The sequence below is a fragment of the Bos indicus x Bos taurus genome, chromosome 5 (assembly GCF_003369695.1).
Source record: "Bos indicus x Bos taurus breed Angus x Brahman F1 hybrid chromosome 5, Bos_hybrid_MaternalHap_v2.0, whole genome shotgun sequence".
Taxonomy (NCBI): domain Eukaryota; kingdom Metazoa; phylum Chordata; class Mammalia; order Artiodactyla; family Bovidae; genus Bos; species Bos indicus x Bos taurus.
Window position 1 is genome coordinate 9,802,767 of NC_040080.1, and position 18,047 is coordinate 9,820,813.

General features: G+C 41.0%; 1 protein-coding gene across 3 annotated transcripts in view; it reads left to right on the plus strand.

The window, feature by feature from the left end:
• FAM227A (family with sequence similarity 227 member A) overlaps positions 1 to 15,874 on the plus strand; it is a 51,332-nt gene extending 35,458 nt beyond the window's left edge. For all 3 annotated transcript variants that reach the window (XM_027540786.1, XM_027540784.1, XM_027540785.1), the window contains 6 exons: positions 91 to 160; positions 2,717 to 2,811; positions 5,820 to 5,977; positions 8,088 to 8,240; positions 11,921 to 12,061; positions 15,663 to 15,874. In XM_027540786.1, coding sequence (XP_027396587.1) covers positions 91 to 160; positions 2,717 to 2,811; positions 5,820 to 5,977; positions 8,088 to 8,240; positions 11,921 to 12,061; positions 15,663 to 15,756 — 711 coding nt within the window. In that variant the 3' untranslated portion in view covers positions 15,757 to 15,874. The remainder of the gene's footprint in view (positions 1 to 90; positions 161 to 2,716; positions 2,812 to 5,819; positions 5,978 to 8,087; positions 8,241 to 11,920; positions 12,062 to 15,662) is intronic.
• The last annotated feature ends 2,173 nt before the right edge of the window (positions 15,875 to 18,047 follow it).

Genomic DNA, 18,047 nt, shown 5'->3' on the forward strand with positions numbered 1-18,047 from the left:
TTGCATGTATACTTTTTGTATTCCTTTCACTACCAGCTTTACTAAATTTGTTCTTCTGTGATTTTTGTGTGTATTTTCTCTCTCCTGGAGTCTGCTGATATGAATTCAAGCAATGAGAGAGCCAGTTCTGCCCAGAAAAATTCAGCGGATGGCCCAAAAGGTACATTAACCGCCCGAAGGGTTAATGATTTAGTTATTATCTTCAAAACCCTACTTCCTTGTTGTTTTTTTAAAACCTAATCTGCTGTCCTCATTTACACTAATGGTTCTAGCCTTGGGTCTTGGAAGTAGGTAACATCTTAAGAGAAGACATAATTGTCTTTTCAGTTCGGTTATCACTAATTAAGTTCCACTTTTGTGATAATGAGTTCAGCACAGTGTTGATATCTGTGGGGAAGAGAGATTGACGGCACTGGAAAAAGAAACCTAAGAGGTGATTACTGCTCCTCTCCCCCATCAGAAAACAGAATTTATTGAGTTAGAAACCTATTTGTGCCTGGGTGTTAATTTATTGGGTGGGCCAAAAAGTTCATTTAGGTTTTTCTGTAAGATAGTGTAGAAAAACCTAAATGAACCTTTTGGCCAACCCAACACAAAGGTGACTAAGTGACTACATACGTCAGTGCCATTAAAAAAAACTTCATATTCTCAGTTCTAGAAATGGGAGGCATAGCTTGCCATGCAGGGCTATAGGAGGAAGCTCCAGTGTTGTCAGGAGGCAGAAGGGAGTAAGGGGAAGGCATAGGCCACAGCCACTGGAATTTCCTTAGGAAAGGCCAGATATGACAGTGTAAACAGCATAGGATTGGCTATATTGAATAATTCTGGTGGGCTTTAGGGCATAAAGGCTGTCCCTAGTTGTCTGACACCTGGACCAGGATGATTTAAGTCAGGAGAAATATTGGCTTGGTATGAGAGTTAGATGCTTGCTCCTTGGAAGAAAAGCTATGACCAACCTAAACAACATATTAAAAAGCAGAGACATTACTTTGCCAACAAAGGTCCATCTAGTCAAAGCTATGGTTTTCCAGTAGTCATGTATGGATGTGAGAGTTGGACTATAAAGAAAGCTGAGCATCAAAGAATTGACACTTTTGAACTGTGGTGTTGGAGAAGACTCTTGAGAGTCCCTTGGACTGAAAGGAGATCCAACCAGTCCATCCTAAAGGAAATCAGTCTTGAATATTCATTGAAAGGATTGATGCTGAAGCTGAAACTCCAATACTTTGGCCATCTGATGTGAAGAACTGACTCATTGGAAAAGACACTGATGCTGGGAAAGATTGAAAGCACGAAGAGAAGGGGATGACAGAGGATGAGATGGCTGGATGGCATCACTGACTCGATAGACATGAATTTGAGTAAGCTCTGGGAGTTGGTGATGGACAGGGAAGCCTGGCATGCTGCAGTCCATGGGATCACAAAGAGTCGGACACGACTGAGCAACTGAACTGAACTGAACTGAACTGTGAGAGTTAGATAAAGAAGGTGATTCAGATATGGCCTCTGGTTCATGCGGGAGATGTAAACAACTTTGGTCATTAGTTTGGCCCTGTAATTAATGGATCCCAAATAGACAAATACAGAACCTAAGAAAACTGTTAGAATATAAACTCTTAAGTATCCTTCTAGTTTATTTCACGCGTCATCAGTATTTGAAAAGTTAAGCAATCTTTTTTCTTGATGGAGAAAGGGAGGTACAAAGAGGTATGTAAATTATATCTCAGTAAAACCATTAAAAATACCCTCAAACTTGAGGACCACTCATTGAGAGGTATAGAGGGGGTTCCAAATAGAGGTAAATATTTGTGGGAGACTTTGCAAGTCCCCCAAATCTACATATATATTTAATTCATGTAGAGCTATGAGTCAAAGAGGAAGAATTAAAGGAAATTAGAAAATATTTTGAACTGAGTAGAAATGAAACCCTTTTTTCTAATATGAAAAATGCTACAGAGTTTCTTCTGAACACTAAGCATTCCACAACTGTTTTAGATATAGTGATTTTATTTTTTTCTGTTTGAGTTATTTGTACTTTGTAACTATTATAAATAATGCTGCTGTGAACGTTCATATGCAAGTTTTTCGTGTAGATATATGTTTTCATTTCTCTTGGATATATGTATACCAAGGGTGGAATTGCTGGGTCGTATGTTTAGCATTTTGAGAAACTGCCATACAACATTCCAAAGTGATCATCGTACACATTTTAAAGAATGTAAGAGGAGAAAAATACAGTATTATATTTACTATATACAACCAGATAGGTTCACAATATATATCATATATTTATTATTTATATTCAAATTTACTGTATGTATTGTACTTATGATAGATGACCAGGTATTTACAGTTTCTGTTGCTTTTCCTTCATTTCTGAAGTTCCAGGTTTCCCTCTGGAATCATTTTCCTTCTTACAGCCCCTCCCCCCACCAAAAAAAATCCTCCGTTTAAAATAGGCCTGCTGGCAATTCGTTTTCTTGGTTGTCTTTCTTCTGATAATGTCTTTATTTCACCTTCATTTTTGAAGGATATTTTTTCTGGATATAGAATTCTGGGTTGACAGTTCTTTTCTTTCTATACTTTTCAATGTTGTTCCACAGCCTCTGGTCTCAATGGTCTGATAAGAAATCCACAGTTATTTAAATTCTTGTTTCCTTTTCTCATCATAGCTGACAATTTTATTGATTATTTTTTGTTAATATTGTACTGACAGAGCATACCTATCAGACTCTGGTTTTGAGGAGACCCACAAAACAAGTCAAGAGGATATCAGCAGCAAGAGAACTTGAGAGTATGGTTCCTAAGCAGGTGAGCACGTGATTGCAAGTTTCATAGTAGAGATGGCTTAAAAGGTGCCAGGAGTTCTGGCTAGAAAATTTAGGTCTGTGAAAATGTCAGAGTAAAAACTGGGGTGTTTCTGATTGTAGACTCGGTTAATACAGTAAGGAAATCTCCTGCAGATAATTATTGACTGAAGTGGGCACAAGTTTGAGTGAGCATTTGGCCTGGATTTCTCCAGATTTAAATTATTTGCTTGAAACTCAGGAGCCTGGGTGTAATGGAAAGAGAACCCTGAGCCTCCGTTTCCTACTCTATAAAACGTGGACAATAATTCCTAGGTCCTGGTGGTCTTATGAGGTTTATCTGAGGTAGTGATGATAATTAACACGTAATAAATACTTACTGTACGTCAGGCATTATACCAAACCTATGGAGAAGGAAATGGCAACCCATTCCAGTATTCTTGCTTAGACAATCTCATGGACAGAGGTGCCTGGCAGGCTACCGTCCATGGGGTCGCAGGAGTCAGACACGACTTAGCAACTAAACCACCACCACCACCATACTAAACCTGTGCATACAACATATTTTATTTTACTGTCACAATCCTTTGAAACAATTACTCCTGCTATTCTTTAGTTTATTAGTGAGGAAATTGATGCTCAGAGCATGCTGAAACTAAGACCCAGCATAGCCAAACAAGTGTGCATGTGTGTGAAGTTGCTTGTGACCCTATGGACTGTGGCCCACCAGGCTCCTCTGTCCATGGAATTCTCCAGGCAAGATTACTGGAATACTGGGTTGCTATTTCATAATGGCACAGACTGGCCCTCACTGGGAGATGGGGCTTTAGGAATTATAGGACTAAATGATCTATGAGTTCCCTTCTGACTCCAAGTTTCTGTGATCCCAGTGGAATCTTGCTAAAGAGTAGTGATTCCCAACTGGGGGCAGTTTTGCCCCCCAGGAGACATTTGGCCATGTCTGGAGGCATTTCTGGTTGTCACACCTGGGGGTGGTGGGGGCAGAGTACTACTAGTATCTGTTACATGGAGACCAAGGATGCCGCTCAGCATTCTACAGTGCCCAGGACAGTCTCCCACAGCAAAGAATTATCTGGCCCCAAATGGCTAAGTGCCAAGGTGGAGACAGCCTGCTATAGATAAAGGAAATCTCATTAAGCAATTAAAATGAATAGGATTAGGGACTTCCCTGGTGGTCCAGGGGCTAAGTCTCCACCCGCCAAATGCAGGGGGCCCAGGTCTGGTCCCTGGTTGGGGAACTAGATTCCACGTGCTGCAACTGAAGATCCCACATGCGACAGCTAAAAAAGATCCCGTATGCTGCAACTAAACTAAAAGAACACGCCGCAACTGAGACCTGGTGCAGCCAAATATTTAGTAAATAAATACATATGTTTTTAATTAAAAAATAAAGTAAAATAAAACAAAGTAAATAGGATTAGAGAATAATGTGGTTAGGTGCTGCTACAGTGTTTATTCACGACAGAATTTTTGTCTGGTTAAATTATAACCACTTCTTCAAAATAAAATGTATTTAAACAAATAACAAAAGTAGTACACAATCACTACAGACATTTTGGAGAAAAGGCAGAGGAATATAAGGAAAGAAAACAAATCACTGTCAGTCCCTGCCTGTTCTCTTTCCTGATCTCTATTCAGCATCTCAAACACAGAACATCCCAAACAGGCCTCTTGATTGTTCTACTCTGTCAGCCTTTTCTTTCCTAGACTTTCCCAGCTGGGCAACTGGTACCTAACCCTTTAGAGTCATCCTTGACTCCCCTCTTTCTCACACCTACTTTGACTCCATTAATAAATCCTGCCAATTCTGCTTTTACGGTATAATCACAAATTACATGATACAGTATAATCACTTCTCACCTCTCTCCCAACTACCCAGCCCCGGCCCCAGCACTAACCGAACCACTGTCGAGGCCTCCTAAGTGCTCTTCTTGCCTCCATGCTCACCCACTGCAGTCATTTCTCCACACATCAGTTAAAGAGATCTTTAGAAAAAAATTCATCAGATCATGTTGTAACCCAGCTCAAAACCTTCCCAGTGGCTTCAGTCACACTTGGAAAATCCTAACTTCTTTCAGTGGCCTGGAGACCCCACTGCTTCTTCAGCTTCATCATTTGTTCTCTTTTGAGCCACGTGGGCCTGTTTTCCATCCCTCAGCCACACTGAGCTCCTGTCTGTCTTGGGGTTCTCTTGCATTTGATGTCCCCTTTGCCTGGAACACTGCGCAGATCTTCCTTCCATTGTTCAGAGTCTGCCAGGATCGCTCCTCCTTGAGGCAGTCCTTCCTGACCACCCCATGGAAAAGATTTCTCTCCTCCCCAGGCTCCCATACCACCACCCACACGCCTTGCTCTGCTTGACTCTTACCTGAAGCCCTTATTATGCCATAGTATCATGTACTCTCTTACTTATTGATTAGTTTATTGTTTTCCTCTCAACTATAATACAAGCCCTTTAGGGCTGGAATGTGTCGTCTTATTGGCTGATATGCCAGTGTCTAGATCAGTATACATAGTAGTCACCCAGTATATATTTGCTGAGTGAGTTGCTAACATTTTAGGAACTAGGCTTCTAGTCTCTCATCTATCTTTTTTTGTTTGATTTATTTCATATAATTATATTCATTTCATACAATATACATAATATTATCTACCTAATTTTGTATCTTGATTTTTAAAATTACTATTGCATCTGAAACAATATTTTAGTACCAACTCTTAGTAAACATTTTAATAGTGGCATACTATGCCTTTGGGTAGAGATATCAACATCTCCTTGAACATTTAGATTATTCCAGTCTTCTGCTGTAGTAATTATCACTGCAGTAAACATCGTAGTGCGTAAGTCTTTTTTGCTTGTGGGTAATTTTCCTTAGGATAGCATCCTAAAATGAGTTCCTAGATAAAAGATGTGAGTCCTTTTACATTTCTTAATATATACTGTAAAAATGGCAGTTTCCTTTATTGTACTCCTCTCTCTTTCCTACTCAGTCTTACCCTGCCTGCAAAAGCCCTCCGCTGACTCCAAACCTCTTCAACATTTATGGGAAGAGCCCTCTGATTGTGTACTTCCTCCTGAACTACTCCACCCTGCAGCAGCATGGCCAAGATGTGTTGATGGTCCGGAGAGAAAGAACCAAGACCATCTCATATCCTTTCCACTGTGGGTTAGACACACATCACTCCAGATCCCTGCTTCCCCTTCCCAGAAGCAAGGGTGAAGAGAGACACATCCAACCCTTAGCACAGCACCTGACACACAGTAGGGACCTATCAAGGGTGACCATTGATACATGCCTATGGGTCAGAATCTAGCTCATTTTAATTCAAAACCTGCCTCATGCTGTGTGGGACCCTGGGCAAGTCAGATTTCCCTGTGTGCAAAATCTTTTCCTATCTACCATAAAGAATGGGCTACTTAGCAACTCTAACATACTTTGCAATTTACTAATGCCTCCCAGATGCTCACTGACCCCACAGTATATATTGATCAGGAATTTTGGTGTGTAAGTGTGTGTTTCTTCTAGCATCCTCCTCACACACACACCTCCCTCCTCAAGACCCATTAGCAAATTCCTGGCCCCATTGACATTTATCCTAAAGATATGGTCAAAACCCAGATCTTAAGAAAACGGGTGTGATATGTGTTGGCGTCTGAGTCTTAGCAGTTTCCATAGAGGGTCAGAACATAGGATCAAATAGACCCGGATTCAGGAACCAACTCAACTGCTTACCAGCTGAGTGATCTTAGACAAGTTCCAGCTTCTCTCTGAGCCTCATTTTTTCACCTATAAAATGGGGATAACAGTACCTGCCTCATAGGGTTGTAATGTAGAGAACAGGTACAGCGCCTGGCAGGTAACAAGCAATTGAACGAATGTTACCTGTCAGCATAGTACTTTGTTATTTATAAAATGCTTTCCCTTATATCACCTCATTGCGCTGTAAGGACAGTGTAGTGTAGTAGAAGGAGCCTGCGTTGGGGATACCCAGCCCTGGATTTGAGTCCCAGTTCAGTAGCCCACTGGCTTCAAGATCTCATGTGCACACCTTCAACTCTAAGCTCAGTATCTTTATCAACTCATTCCTAAAATGAGGATAGTCACACCAAATCAATAGTGTTGTGACCAGGATTAAATGGCATAGAGCTGGTACTAAAAAAAGTAGTAACCATCATTATTATCATTAACAGTACCTGCTACTGCTGCTGCTAAGTCGCTTCAGTCGTGTCCGACTCTGTGTGACCCCATAGATGGCAGCCCACCAGGCTCCACCATCCCTGGGATTCACCAGGCAAGAACACTGGAGTGGGTTGCCATTTCCTTCTCCAATGCATGAAAGTGAAAAGTGAAAGTGAAGTCGCTCAGTCGTGTCCGACTCTTAGCGACCCCATGGACTGCAGCCCACCAGGCTCCTCCATTCATGGGGTTTTCCAGGCAGGAGTACTGGAGTGGGGTGCCATTGCCTTCTCTGAGGTAGGTATTATTATCCCTATTTTATAGATATGGCAATGGAGGCACAGAGGGTGACATACATTGTCTGATGTCCCACAGCTCATGATGAGTGAAACTGAGATTCTGACCAGTTCAGAAAGGGTGGAAGGGAGGGGAAGGTAGAGAGAAATTTTCAACATATTAATACAAACATGAGATAGGGAATCAGAATTGACCCTGAAAGGAAAGGAAAGTTGGAATCCCTTTCTATTCACCACTTTGATAATAGAGTAAGAATTTTAGATGATAGTCTAAAATAAGCACTTCTAGGCCTTCCAGGAGCTTCCTACGTGATGCAGTGGTAAAAAATAAATCTGCCTGCTTATGCATGAGATGCAAGAGATGTGGGTTCAATCCCTGGATCAGGAAGATCCCCTGGAGAAGGAAATGGCAACCTGCTCCAGTATTCTTGCCTGGGAAATCCCATGGACAGAGGAGCCTGGTGGGCTACAGTCCATGGGGTTGCAAAGGATCAGACACAGCTTACCGACTGAGCATAGCACACAGCCCCTCCATCAGCAGGAGGGGAGAAGGACTTTATTAAAGATGGGAGAGTGGCCGAGCCATGGAGAGGTTAGGCTTTTTCTTTCCCAAGCAGGCCACGATCAAGGCCATGGAGGGTTTCCTGCTCAGGTTTCTAGAAGCAGGTCAGTTTTCCCACTTGGGCATCTCCCCTCCCTGCTCCCCATGCCCTGGACATATCCCACCAACAAAGCTGAGTCAATACCAACTGATGGTGTGGGGTTTTCCTTGACATGAAAGCCACTGAGTCCACCCTGACCTATGCTGAGGTCATCAACCTGACACTGAGCAACATGAAGAAGCGGAGGGAAAACTTCCACCAGCTGAACTGGCTACACTGGAGTGAGTGGAATTATTTTGACGAGTACCTGAAGGAGCTGCAGGACAACTTCCTCAGGTATTTAAGGGGCCTTCAAGGGAAAGCGGCGTGGTTTCAGCATTTGTCTATTGCAGCATGTCACACTAATTTGTAACTGGGGTCCAGCCCTGTAACCCGTGCGTTCAGAATGTAAATTCCACAGTAACAGAGACCAGGTCTTTTTTTTTTACAAGTTATTTTTTTTCTGACTACAAAAACATTTGTGCACATTGAAAACAAAGAACCTGGAAAAACACCTATAGGTACACACTCACATTGCCAGTATTTTCCTATAAATCCATCCAGTCTTTTTTCCTGGGCACATATGTCGGTATCTCCAGGGGTGCAATTGGTGAATCTGGAATAGGAAATTCTATAGCACAAATAAACTGGTTTCTTCAGCACATAAAAAGCAAGGAAAATAGAAGAGGAGGGAGGAGGAGCTGTTGTTGTTTAGAAGACACTGGAGAGATATATTAATCAAAACATTGTTTGGATCCTGACTTAAATCAACCAGTTGAGATCATTATCTCAATTATGAGATAACTGGGGAAATTTGAACATTGACCTGGTTTTAAGTGATATTAAGAAATTTGTTTTATTAGAGTGTTCTTTCTTAAAGATATTATAATAATTTTGTAGTTATTTTTTAAAGAGTTGTGTCCTAAAGAGATATATCATGAAGTATTTATGGCTGAAATGACACAGTGTCTAGGATTTGCCTTAAATTAAACCATTTGGCATGGGGACAGGGAAGCAAAGGAGATAATAGATGAATCAAGACTGACTTCATATTGATAACTTTTGAACCAAGATAATGGGTAAATGATGTTAATTATACAACTTTCTTTATATATGTTTAAATTTTTGAACAGTCTTTTTTTTTTTTTTTTACAAAACACAAATTGCAATGTTTATTAGATTCAACAGATAAAAATTACATTTCCATTAATATAGTAAAACAAATAACAAAGGTTAAAAAAAGTACTATAAAACTATATATAGTTCATTGAAAGTGTGCCTATAGGCAATCAATATATAGAATCACTATCACACTCATAATTTTTCTCCTTGTGAATTATAACAAAATTTAAAATTATGAGTGAAATAGCAATTCCCCACATTTAATACATAAATGGACACTTTAAGTGAACATTATATATATCAATGTTATTTGTGTGTTGTCGTTGTTCAGTCACCCAATCATGTCTGACTCTTTGTGACCCCATGGAACATGCCAGGCGAAGTTTGCCCAAGTTCATGTACATTGCATCAGTGATTCCATCCAGCCATCTCATCCTCTGATGCCTTTTTCTCCTTCTGTATAAGTATTTGTATACTTTTATATATATATATATATATATATGCTGCTGCTGCTAAGTCGCTTCAATCGTGTCCAACTCTGTGTGACCCCATAGACAGCAGCCCACCAGGCTCCGCTGTTCCTGGGATTCTCCAGGCAAGAATACTGGAGTGGGTTGCCATTTCCTTCTCCATGAACAGTCTTTATTGTTATTCCATAACAGTAATGGAAGATGACAAATGCCCACGTGGAATATTAGTTGTAGGTGGGTTAGGACTCTTCAGGGATGTCAGTTACCACTTGTTCCCCTAATGTGCCTCCCTTGTGGCTCAGTCAGTAAAGAATCTGCCTGCAATGTGGGAGACCTGGGTTTGATCCCTGGGTTGGGAAGATCCCCTGGAGGGAGGGCATGGCAACCCACTCTAGTATTCTCGCCTGGAGAATTCCCAAGGACAGAGGAGCCTGGCGGGCTGCAGTCCACGGGGTTGCAGAGTTGTACATGACGGAGTGACTAAGCACAGCATCTGTAATGTAGCATATCCGTTTGGAGCACTGGCATTGAAGGTGGACAGAAGCTGCAGGTACAGCTCTGTCTCACCCTTTCTATGAATTAGGTCCATCATTTAGCCCATGTGAGTCTTGGATATCCCATCTGTAAAACAAGGACACTACTAACAGAGTAGTTGTGTGGGTTAAAGGAAGTGTCTAGGTTGGTACCTGGCTCACAGGAAGTGCTCAGCAAATGACGGCTCTTAGAGGTAATACATGTGACCTCATTCCCTGAAAACTGCAGGATCCAAAGCAGCACCAGGTCTTGGAGAGTTTGCTACTGGGGAGGCCTAGAGCAGTGTTCCTTAGAAAAGGCAATCCAGGAGCTATCTTGCAGGGATCTCTGCTCTAGGTGGAGGAAGAACCTAGTTAGCACATGCAGTTGGAGCTGCAATGAAAGAGCAGGATCAATTGCTGCTGCAGAACTTAGTTTCCTTGTGAGTCAGAGCCATGATCCTTAAACTTGTATGGGGGCCAAGCACCTGCAATTCAAAACACCCTTTGCAGAATTTTATGAAATGTTTCGACATATGACCCTGTCATACAAACTAAAGATGCTCTTACTAGTGGAAAATAGGCACCTAAGACAGGTATTGGAGAAGAAAATGGCAACCCACTCCAGTATTCTTGCGTGGGAAGTCCCATGGACAAAGGAGTCTGACACACTACAGTCTGTGGGATCGAAAAATTGTTGGACATGACTTAGCAACTCAACAACAAGACATGTATAGGCTTCAAAATCCCAAGAAATGACAATATAGGAAATACTGCTCAGTTGTTCAGTCATGTCTGACTCTGTGACCCCATGGACTGTAGCTCACCAGGCTTCTCTGTCCATGGACTCTTCCAGGCAAGAATAGTGGAGTGGGTTGCCATTTCCTTTCTCTGGTAGAAAATACTATCAAGGATTTATGTCCAAGTTTTCCTGTTAGAAAATGTCATCACAACAAAGACAAGAGCAGTTTGCTGCTTCTTTGTCTCTCCACTGCAAGCAGAAGCTGGCTTCAGAAGGTTAGGAAAAGAGGATGCCAAAAGTGAGAATGTTGTGTCAACATGATTTTTTTATCTTGACTTGGGGAAAGACGTTGGAATAATCACCGGTTCAGGCCAAGGTCAACAGTTGTTTCTTACTACCAGTCTTTTTACATCTATTCCATAGCAGCAGAGAAGTATATGATACATCTTAATTCATTTGAATATATTTTTATTGCTATTTTGACTACCTTGAATGTCCTTAACTTGTTTCTTCATTGAACAGAGGTCTATTCACCTTTCAAAGGTCAGCTGGTGTACTTCCCAATTCCACTGAGAACCTTCTCCTATCATAACAGCAGCAGCAGAAACTGACATTTACTGAGCACTTCCTGTATATTACTACCAGGCCCTGTGCTAATCGCTGGACCTATGGTAACTCAATTTATCCTCAACATTATACTCGGTTCTATTATTACCATGTTGAGATGAGTACACTAGCGAGGAGAGGTTAAGTAACTTGCTCAAGGACACACAGCAAACGGCAGAACCCCAAACTGAATTCCGCTTGCCTAAAGTTCATGCTTCAGCTTTCTCTCAGATGGTTGGTTTTCCTCACCTGTCTTCCTAATTTGAGTACATTCCGCTGAGTAAGGGACAATGTCTTATTTCTCTGTACCCCACAGGGCTGTATGACTCCCAGCACAGAGCAGGAGCTTGGTGACTGAGTTGCTGTTGTGTGGCCAACATTCTGCTTCAGTCAGTTGCTCTTGACAGATGTAATGAATGAATTTGTAAATATCTGACACTTTTTCATGTGAAGATAGAGTAAAGAGTAAAAAGATAATGCTGACTCTTTAGTCTTTTTCCATGTGTCTTTGTGATTTCCCCACAGGGAGGTGAAGAATATTGATCAAAGAGCGAAAGACAAAAAAAAGGCAAACCACATGTTCATCCAGGCTTCAACCTTCCTTGAGGACACTCCTGAAAAGAAATCTAGAAGAAGATATCAGAGGGAGACTGAGTTTATTTTGAGGTTTGTTTGAACAAAGACCATAGGCAAAGTAGAAATGTGAACATTGTAGGAATTCTTAATACATGGAAAGAAAAAAAAATATATATAATATTTTTATATTATAAAAGTCCACTCACTTTTATATGTTAATCACTCAATTCTCACTTTATTTTTATTATTATTAGGGGTAACTGTAAGGGCTACCAATGACCTTGTACTTCCTCTATGCCAAATACTTGTACTTTATGAACTGTTTGAGTCAGAGCTCTTAGGTTGCAAGTGCCACAAAACCAACTCAAACCCGCTTGAGTGGAAGGAAAATCTCATGGTTTTTGTAACTGGAAAGGCCACAGACAGACTGGCTGTAGGTACGATAGACCTGAGGGCTCAAAGATTTTTTCAGATTCTTTCCTTTTCTTTGTTTCTTAAAAAAATTTTTTTAATTTATTTACGTAGGCTTTACTGGGTCTTTGTTGCTGCACGTGGGCTTTCTCTAGCTGCAGTGAGCAGGGGCTACTCTTCATTGCAGTGCAAGGGCTTCTCACTGTGGTGGCTTCTTTTGTTGCACAGCGTGGGCTCTAGGGCACATGGGATTCATTAGTTGCGGTGCTTGCAGGCTCTAGAGAGCAGGAGTTGGGCGGCTCAGTACTTGTGATAGTCGTGGCTCTTGGCTCTTGGGCTTAGTTGCCCTGAGGCATGTGAGATCTTCCTGGACCAGAGATCCAACAGGTGTCACGTATATTGGCAGGCAGATTCTTGTCCACTGGATCACCAGGGGAGTCGTCTCCCTTTCTTTTATGACCCTCTGTTCCTGTGTGCTGGCTTGCTTTTCAAGCTACCTCTGCCCTTGAAACAAAAGACCCTGATGCTGGGAAAGATTGAGGGCAGGAGGAGAAGGGGACGACAGAGGATGAGATGGTTGGATGGCATCACCGACTCAATGGACATGGGTTTGGGTAAATACCAGGAGTTGGTGATGGACAGGGAGGCCTGGCGTGCTGCGGTTCATCGGGTCACAAAGAGTGAGACACAACTGAGTGACTGAACTGAGCTGCCCTTGAAAGAAAGAGCGCCAAGAACAGCCCCAAGCCTATGTCTTTATAGTGTACGACCTGAAAGAAAGAGAGACACCCTCTCCCAGCCTCCATAAACTAAGTAAGCCTCATAAAAGTTTCTGATGGTGATGCCAAAAGCTCAGTCTCTGAACACCAGTGCCGAATCGAACCTCAGAGACAGAGTTTTGGATGAAGTAGAAAAGAAGAGACTTATTGTTTTGCCAGGTGAGGTGGGGACACAGTAGGCTCCTGCCCTCGAAACTGTGTGTCCTAACCCGGGAGGATTTGATGAGTTATGTAGCAATTTCTCTTGAGTTTTCTTTGACCTATGTGTTGTTTAGAAGCATGTTGTTTAATCTCCAACTATTTGGGGATTTTCCAGCTCTCTCTCTCTGCTATTGATTTCCAGTTTGATTCCATCTTGATCTGAGAGCAGGCATAATGTGATTTATCTTTTTTTCAGATTTGTTTAGGTATATTTTTTGGGCCCAGAATTTGGTCTGTCTTGGTGAATGTTACATGTGAGCTTTCAGAGACTGTATAATCTGCTGTTTGGGGGTGATGTAGCCTACAGATGTCAGTTACATCCAGTTGATTATTGGTATTGTTGAGCTCAAGTATGTCCTTACCGATTATCTGCCTGCTGGATCTGTCCATTTCCGATTAGAGGAGTGTTGAAGTCTCTGACTATGATAGTGGAGTCACCTATTTGTCCTTGTTTTCAAGCAGTTTTTCCCTTGTGTAGCTCGATGCTGCTTTGTTAGGAGCATACACATTAAGAATTGTTATGTCTTCTTGGAGAATTGACTGCTTTATCATTATATAATGTCCTTCTTTATCCCTGATAACTTTTTTTGCCTTTGAATCTGCTCTGTCTGAAATTAGTATAGTTACCCTTGCTCTCTTCTGATCAGTATTAGCATGGTGTATTTTTCTCCATTCATTTACTTTTAATCTATAGCCACATTCTCTTTTAAGGAGCATTTCCAGAAGTCCCAAACAACATTTCCACTTTCATCTCATTTTTGCTAGAATGTGAATGTATGGCTACAGCAATTTCTTTATTTTTAATAAATATTGTTTAAAAATATTTAGCATGTTCTTTTATTAAAATAAAAATGATTATGATTTTATAATATTAATGAGGTACAACTTAGCATAACATTTGCCTACTTTGCCAGTGCAATTCAGTGATTTTAGTAAATTCACAGAGATTTGCAACAATTACTGCAATTTAGCTTTAGAACTTTTTCATCACCCTAGAAAGATCCCTCATGCCCATGTGTAGTCAATTTCTTTTAACTTCTCCCTTTTTAATAACCTCCTTGGAAATATCATATAACATTACCGATTTATTTCAAGGGCCAGATATTAGTCACATGGTGATGTTGGCTTCAAAGGAGACTGGGAAATGGGTTGTTTGTTTGTTTTTTAAATCTGGGTACATTACCATCTTAAACAAAAACTGGCTCCATTGCTCAAGTGAAAAGGGAGAGTGGATGATGAGTTGTTAAATAACCATCTCTACCACAGATAGATGTGTTATACTCTCCATTTCAGAGATAAAGAAACCAAAGCATAATGATTTGAGAAATTTAATGAAGGAAAACTTTCAACCTTCTAGTTGAAATTTTCCTTCAAACCGGGAAGGAAATTTTCCTTCCTTCCTTCACATTTTAAAAATAATAGTTTAGCTTGAGGCCCACCTGTTTGAGCCACGGAATCCTGTAAATTCAATGATGACTCATTAGCATTCTTTCTGATATCCAGATTAGATTCTCCAAAATACAAAAAGCCAACTAATCTAATTCACCAATGTTATTGTTATTCCCTCAGACAAGACTATCTTTCAATAACTTCTTTTTTAAAATTGAAGTATAGTTGATTTACAATGTTGTGTTAATTTCTACTGTACAGAAAAGTGATTCAGTTATACATCAAAATAAATTCTTTCTATATTCTTTCCACTACAGTTTATCTCAGGATATTGAATATAGTCCCCTGTGCTATACAGTAGGACTTTGTCATTTATTCATTTTATGTGTAATAGTTTATATCTGCTAATCCCAAACTCCCATTCTATCCCTCCCCCACCCTTTCAGTTTACAGCTTTTCACCCTTACTTCTTAATCTAGCTAACCCCTCAGTAACCCTTAAAACTCAGCTCAGACATCACCTCCAGGAAGTCTTCCCTGATTTACCCACTCAGGGTATTGTCCTGTGCTTTCCTGATCACATACCACAGAACATAGTATATTCTAGTCACAGATTTGCTTGTACACAGATTGAGATTTGTCCTTGAGGTCCGGAATACTACCCTAGATGACCTTTTTTTTCCCTCCAGGGCCTAGCATCCAACAGATCCTCAGTCAATACTTAGAAGATGAATGAGGGAGTCATTGCCATGTGTTCAGCACTCTGCTTCAGTTATTTGCTATTGCCAGTGTTTTGGCTGATTTGTAAACTTTTTCTGTCAATACTTATCAAGATTCTAGTGAAACCTTTGAAGAGATCACACTGAAGTTTTGAGCCAATTTTTGTTAATGTCTTTTTTGTTTCCCCCACAGGAAGGAAAAGGAAGAGAGGGATGGAGAATGGAAACAGAATTTGACTGACTCTTCCTTCTCACCATCAAGCACGGATGAGGTCTCGTCCCTGTAGGAACTTGGAAGCTCCTACAAAATTTCTGACATTCCTGCTAGTAGGAGAACAAAAACAGGAGAAAAAGAAACTTGTGGCCAAAGACTGAGAAATAGAAATAAATATTCCCAGGATCGGGGAAAGATTCCACTACAGTTTTTCCTACGTTGAGTGAATAGCAGGAGTGGGGAGATTTTTCCTTAGGTCACTACATTTACTCATGCATTTACTCTTTTACCCATTATTTTACTTATATAGCTAACAATATTAAGTGGTGGCTCAGACGGTAAAGAATCCACCTGCAATGAGGGAGACCTGGGTTCTATCCCTGGGTCAGGAAGATCCCTTGGAGAAAGGAATGGCAAAGCACTCCAGTATTCTTGCCCAGAGAATTCCATGGACAGAGGAGCCTGGAGGGCTACAGTTCATGGGGTCGCAAAGAGACAGCTGAGCAACTAACACTTCCACTTTCTTTACCAGCTTACTGTTTACTCTGTGCCAAGCATAGAGCTAAACACAAGACAAACATGTACGTGCGTGTTCAGTTGCTAAGTCATGTCTTAATTCTTTGTGACCCCGTGAACTGCAGCCCTCCAGGCTCCACTGTCCATAGGATTTTCCAGGCAAGATACTGGAGTAGGTTGCCATTCCCTTCTCCAGGGGATCTTCCCGACCCACTCGGGAGCAGCAGAGGCAAAGACTCAGACGCAGCAAGTAACATGGAAGGAGGTCAAGGAAGTATGTGAGGGGCTCTAGGAGAGATGAGTCTGGAGAAGATTCCTGGACAAACCATGAAGGAATTTTCTAAGCAAAACCACTTTAGTATCTAAGTGGTGGGAATCCATGAACCATATTAAACAGGGAACCACATGGCCATATTTGGACTTTTCAAGTCCTGGTGGCAGATGGTGGGCTACATGATGGAATTATGTATGTACTTCAGGGGATTTGCAAAGTCTTCCACAAACATCTACCTCTACGTGAAACCCTGGCTATCTTTTTGATCAGTATTCTCCGAGCTTTTGGAGAAGGCAATGGCACCCTACTCCAGTACTCTTGTCTGGAAAGTCCCATGGACGGAGGAGCCTGGTAGGCTGTGGTCCATGGGGTCGCTAGGAGTCGGATATGACTGAGCGACTTCACTTTCACTTTTCACTTTCATGCATTGGAGAAGGAAATGGCAATCCATTCCAGTGTTCTTGCCTGGAGAATCCCAGGGACGGGGGAGCCTGGTGGGCTGCTGTCTATGGGGTCTCACAGAGTCGGACACAACTGAAGCAACTTAGCAGCAGCAGCAGCTCCAAGCTTTCTTGATCTTATATCTCTCTTAATAAAACATTTATGAGAACTCAGCTAACAGCTTGTTACAAAAATTGCACTCTTCCAGACCCCCTTGCCTATTCCACAGCAACACTTTCCACTTTCTTAACGGATTGTTTTGTTTTTTGTTTTCCTCCATATGTTTAAATACCCTGGTGCTCTTGATTTTCCAGTGTTAGGCATTATCTATTGAATTCTCACAATGAAAGGTGAGGACTAGACTCACACATGGACACACTTTCCCTCTCCCATCCTGCCAATGTGTTTCTGTTGTGATTTTTGGCTGGTTCCTTAATCAGTATTATTATACCATCAACACCATTACCATGAGCTACAGAATATACTTTGATTGTTTTTATTTCTTGCCAAACTCTTTGCTGTCACTGGAACTAAGTCTCTTTTTCAATCTACTTGTTTTCTTTTTTTCCTTTTTTAGTATACTTATCACAGTCTATCTCCAAATTCTCCCAGTACATTCAGACACTTTACATAATCTATCAGTTTCACCTCCATTTCCCAGCCTTCTGATCTACTTCACTCTAGGTGGTTCATTTCCAGGCTGTTTATATAGTGATGGGAATTCCTTTCTTCATTCTCTTGATCACATTGGTTTTTTAACCTACTTCTCTTTGTGTCTTTATGGTTCACCCACAGAAAGGTGATCAAGAAGTCAAATCCAATGCAGAAAAATGAAATAGTCTTTATCCTCTCACTTTCCATCTCACCTGCATGAATCCTTGTCTCAGAATCAAAAGAACTTTTTGGATGAAGTCTTCACATGCTGTTGGATTTACTCTAAAATAGAAACAAGAAAACAAAAAATAATAAAATAATACATTTAGTCATTCCCCTCCATAGGACAAAGAATGTTAAAGTCCATTCCTACCTGAGCCAAAGTCAGAATTTAAATTGGCATAAAGTGACCTCATTCATTCATGTATTTGCTTACTAATTCTTTCATTCACTTGTTTATTAATAATAACACTATGGAG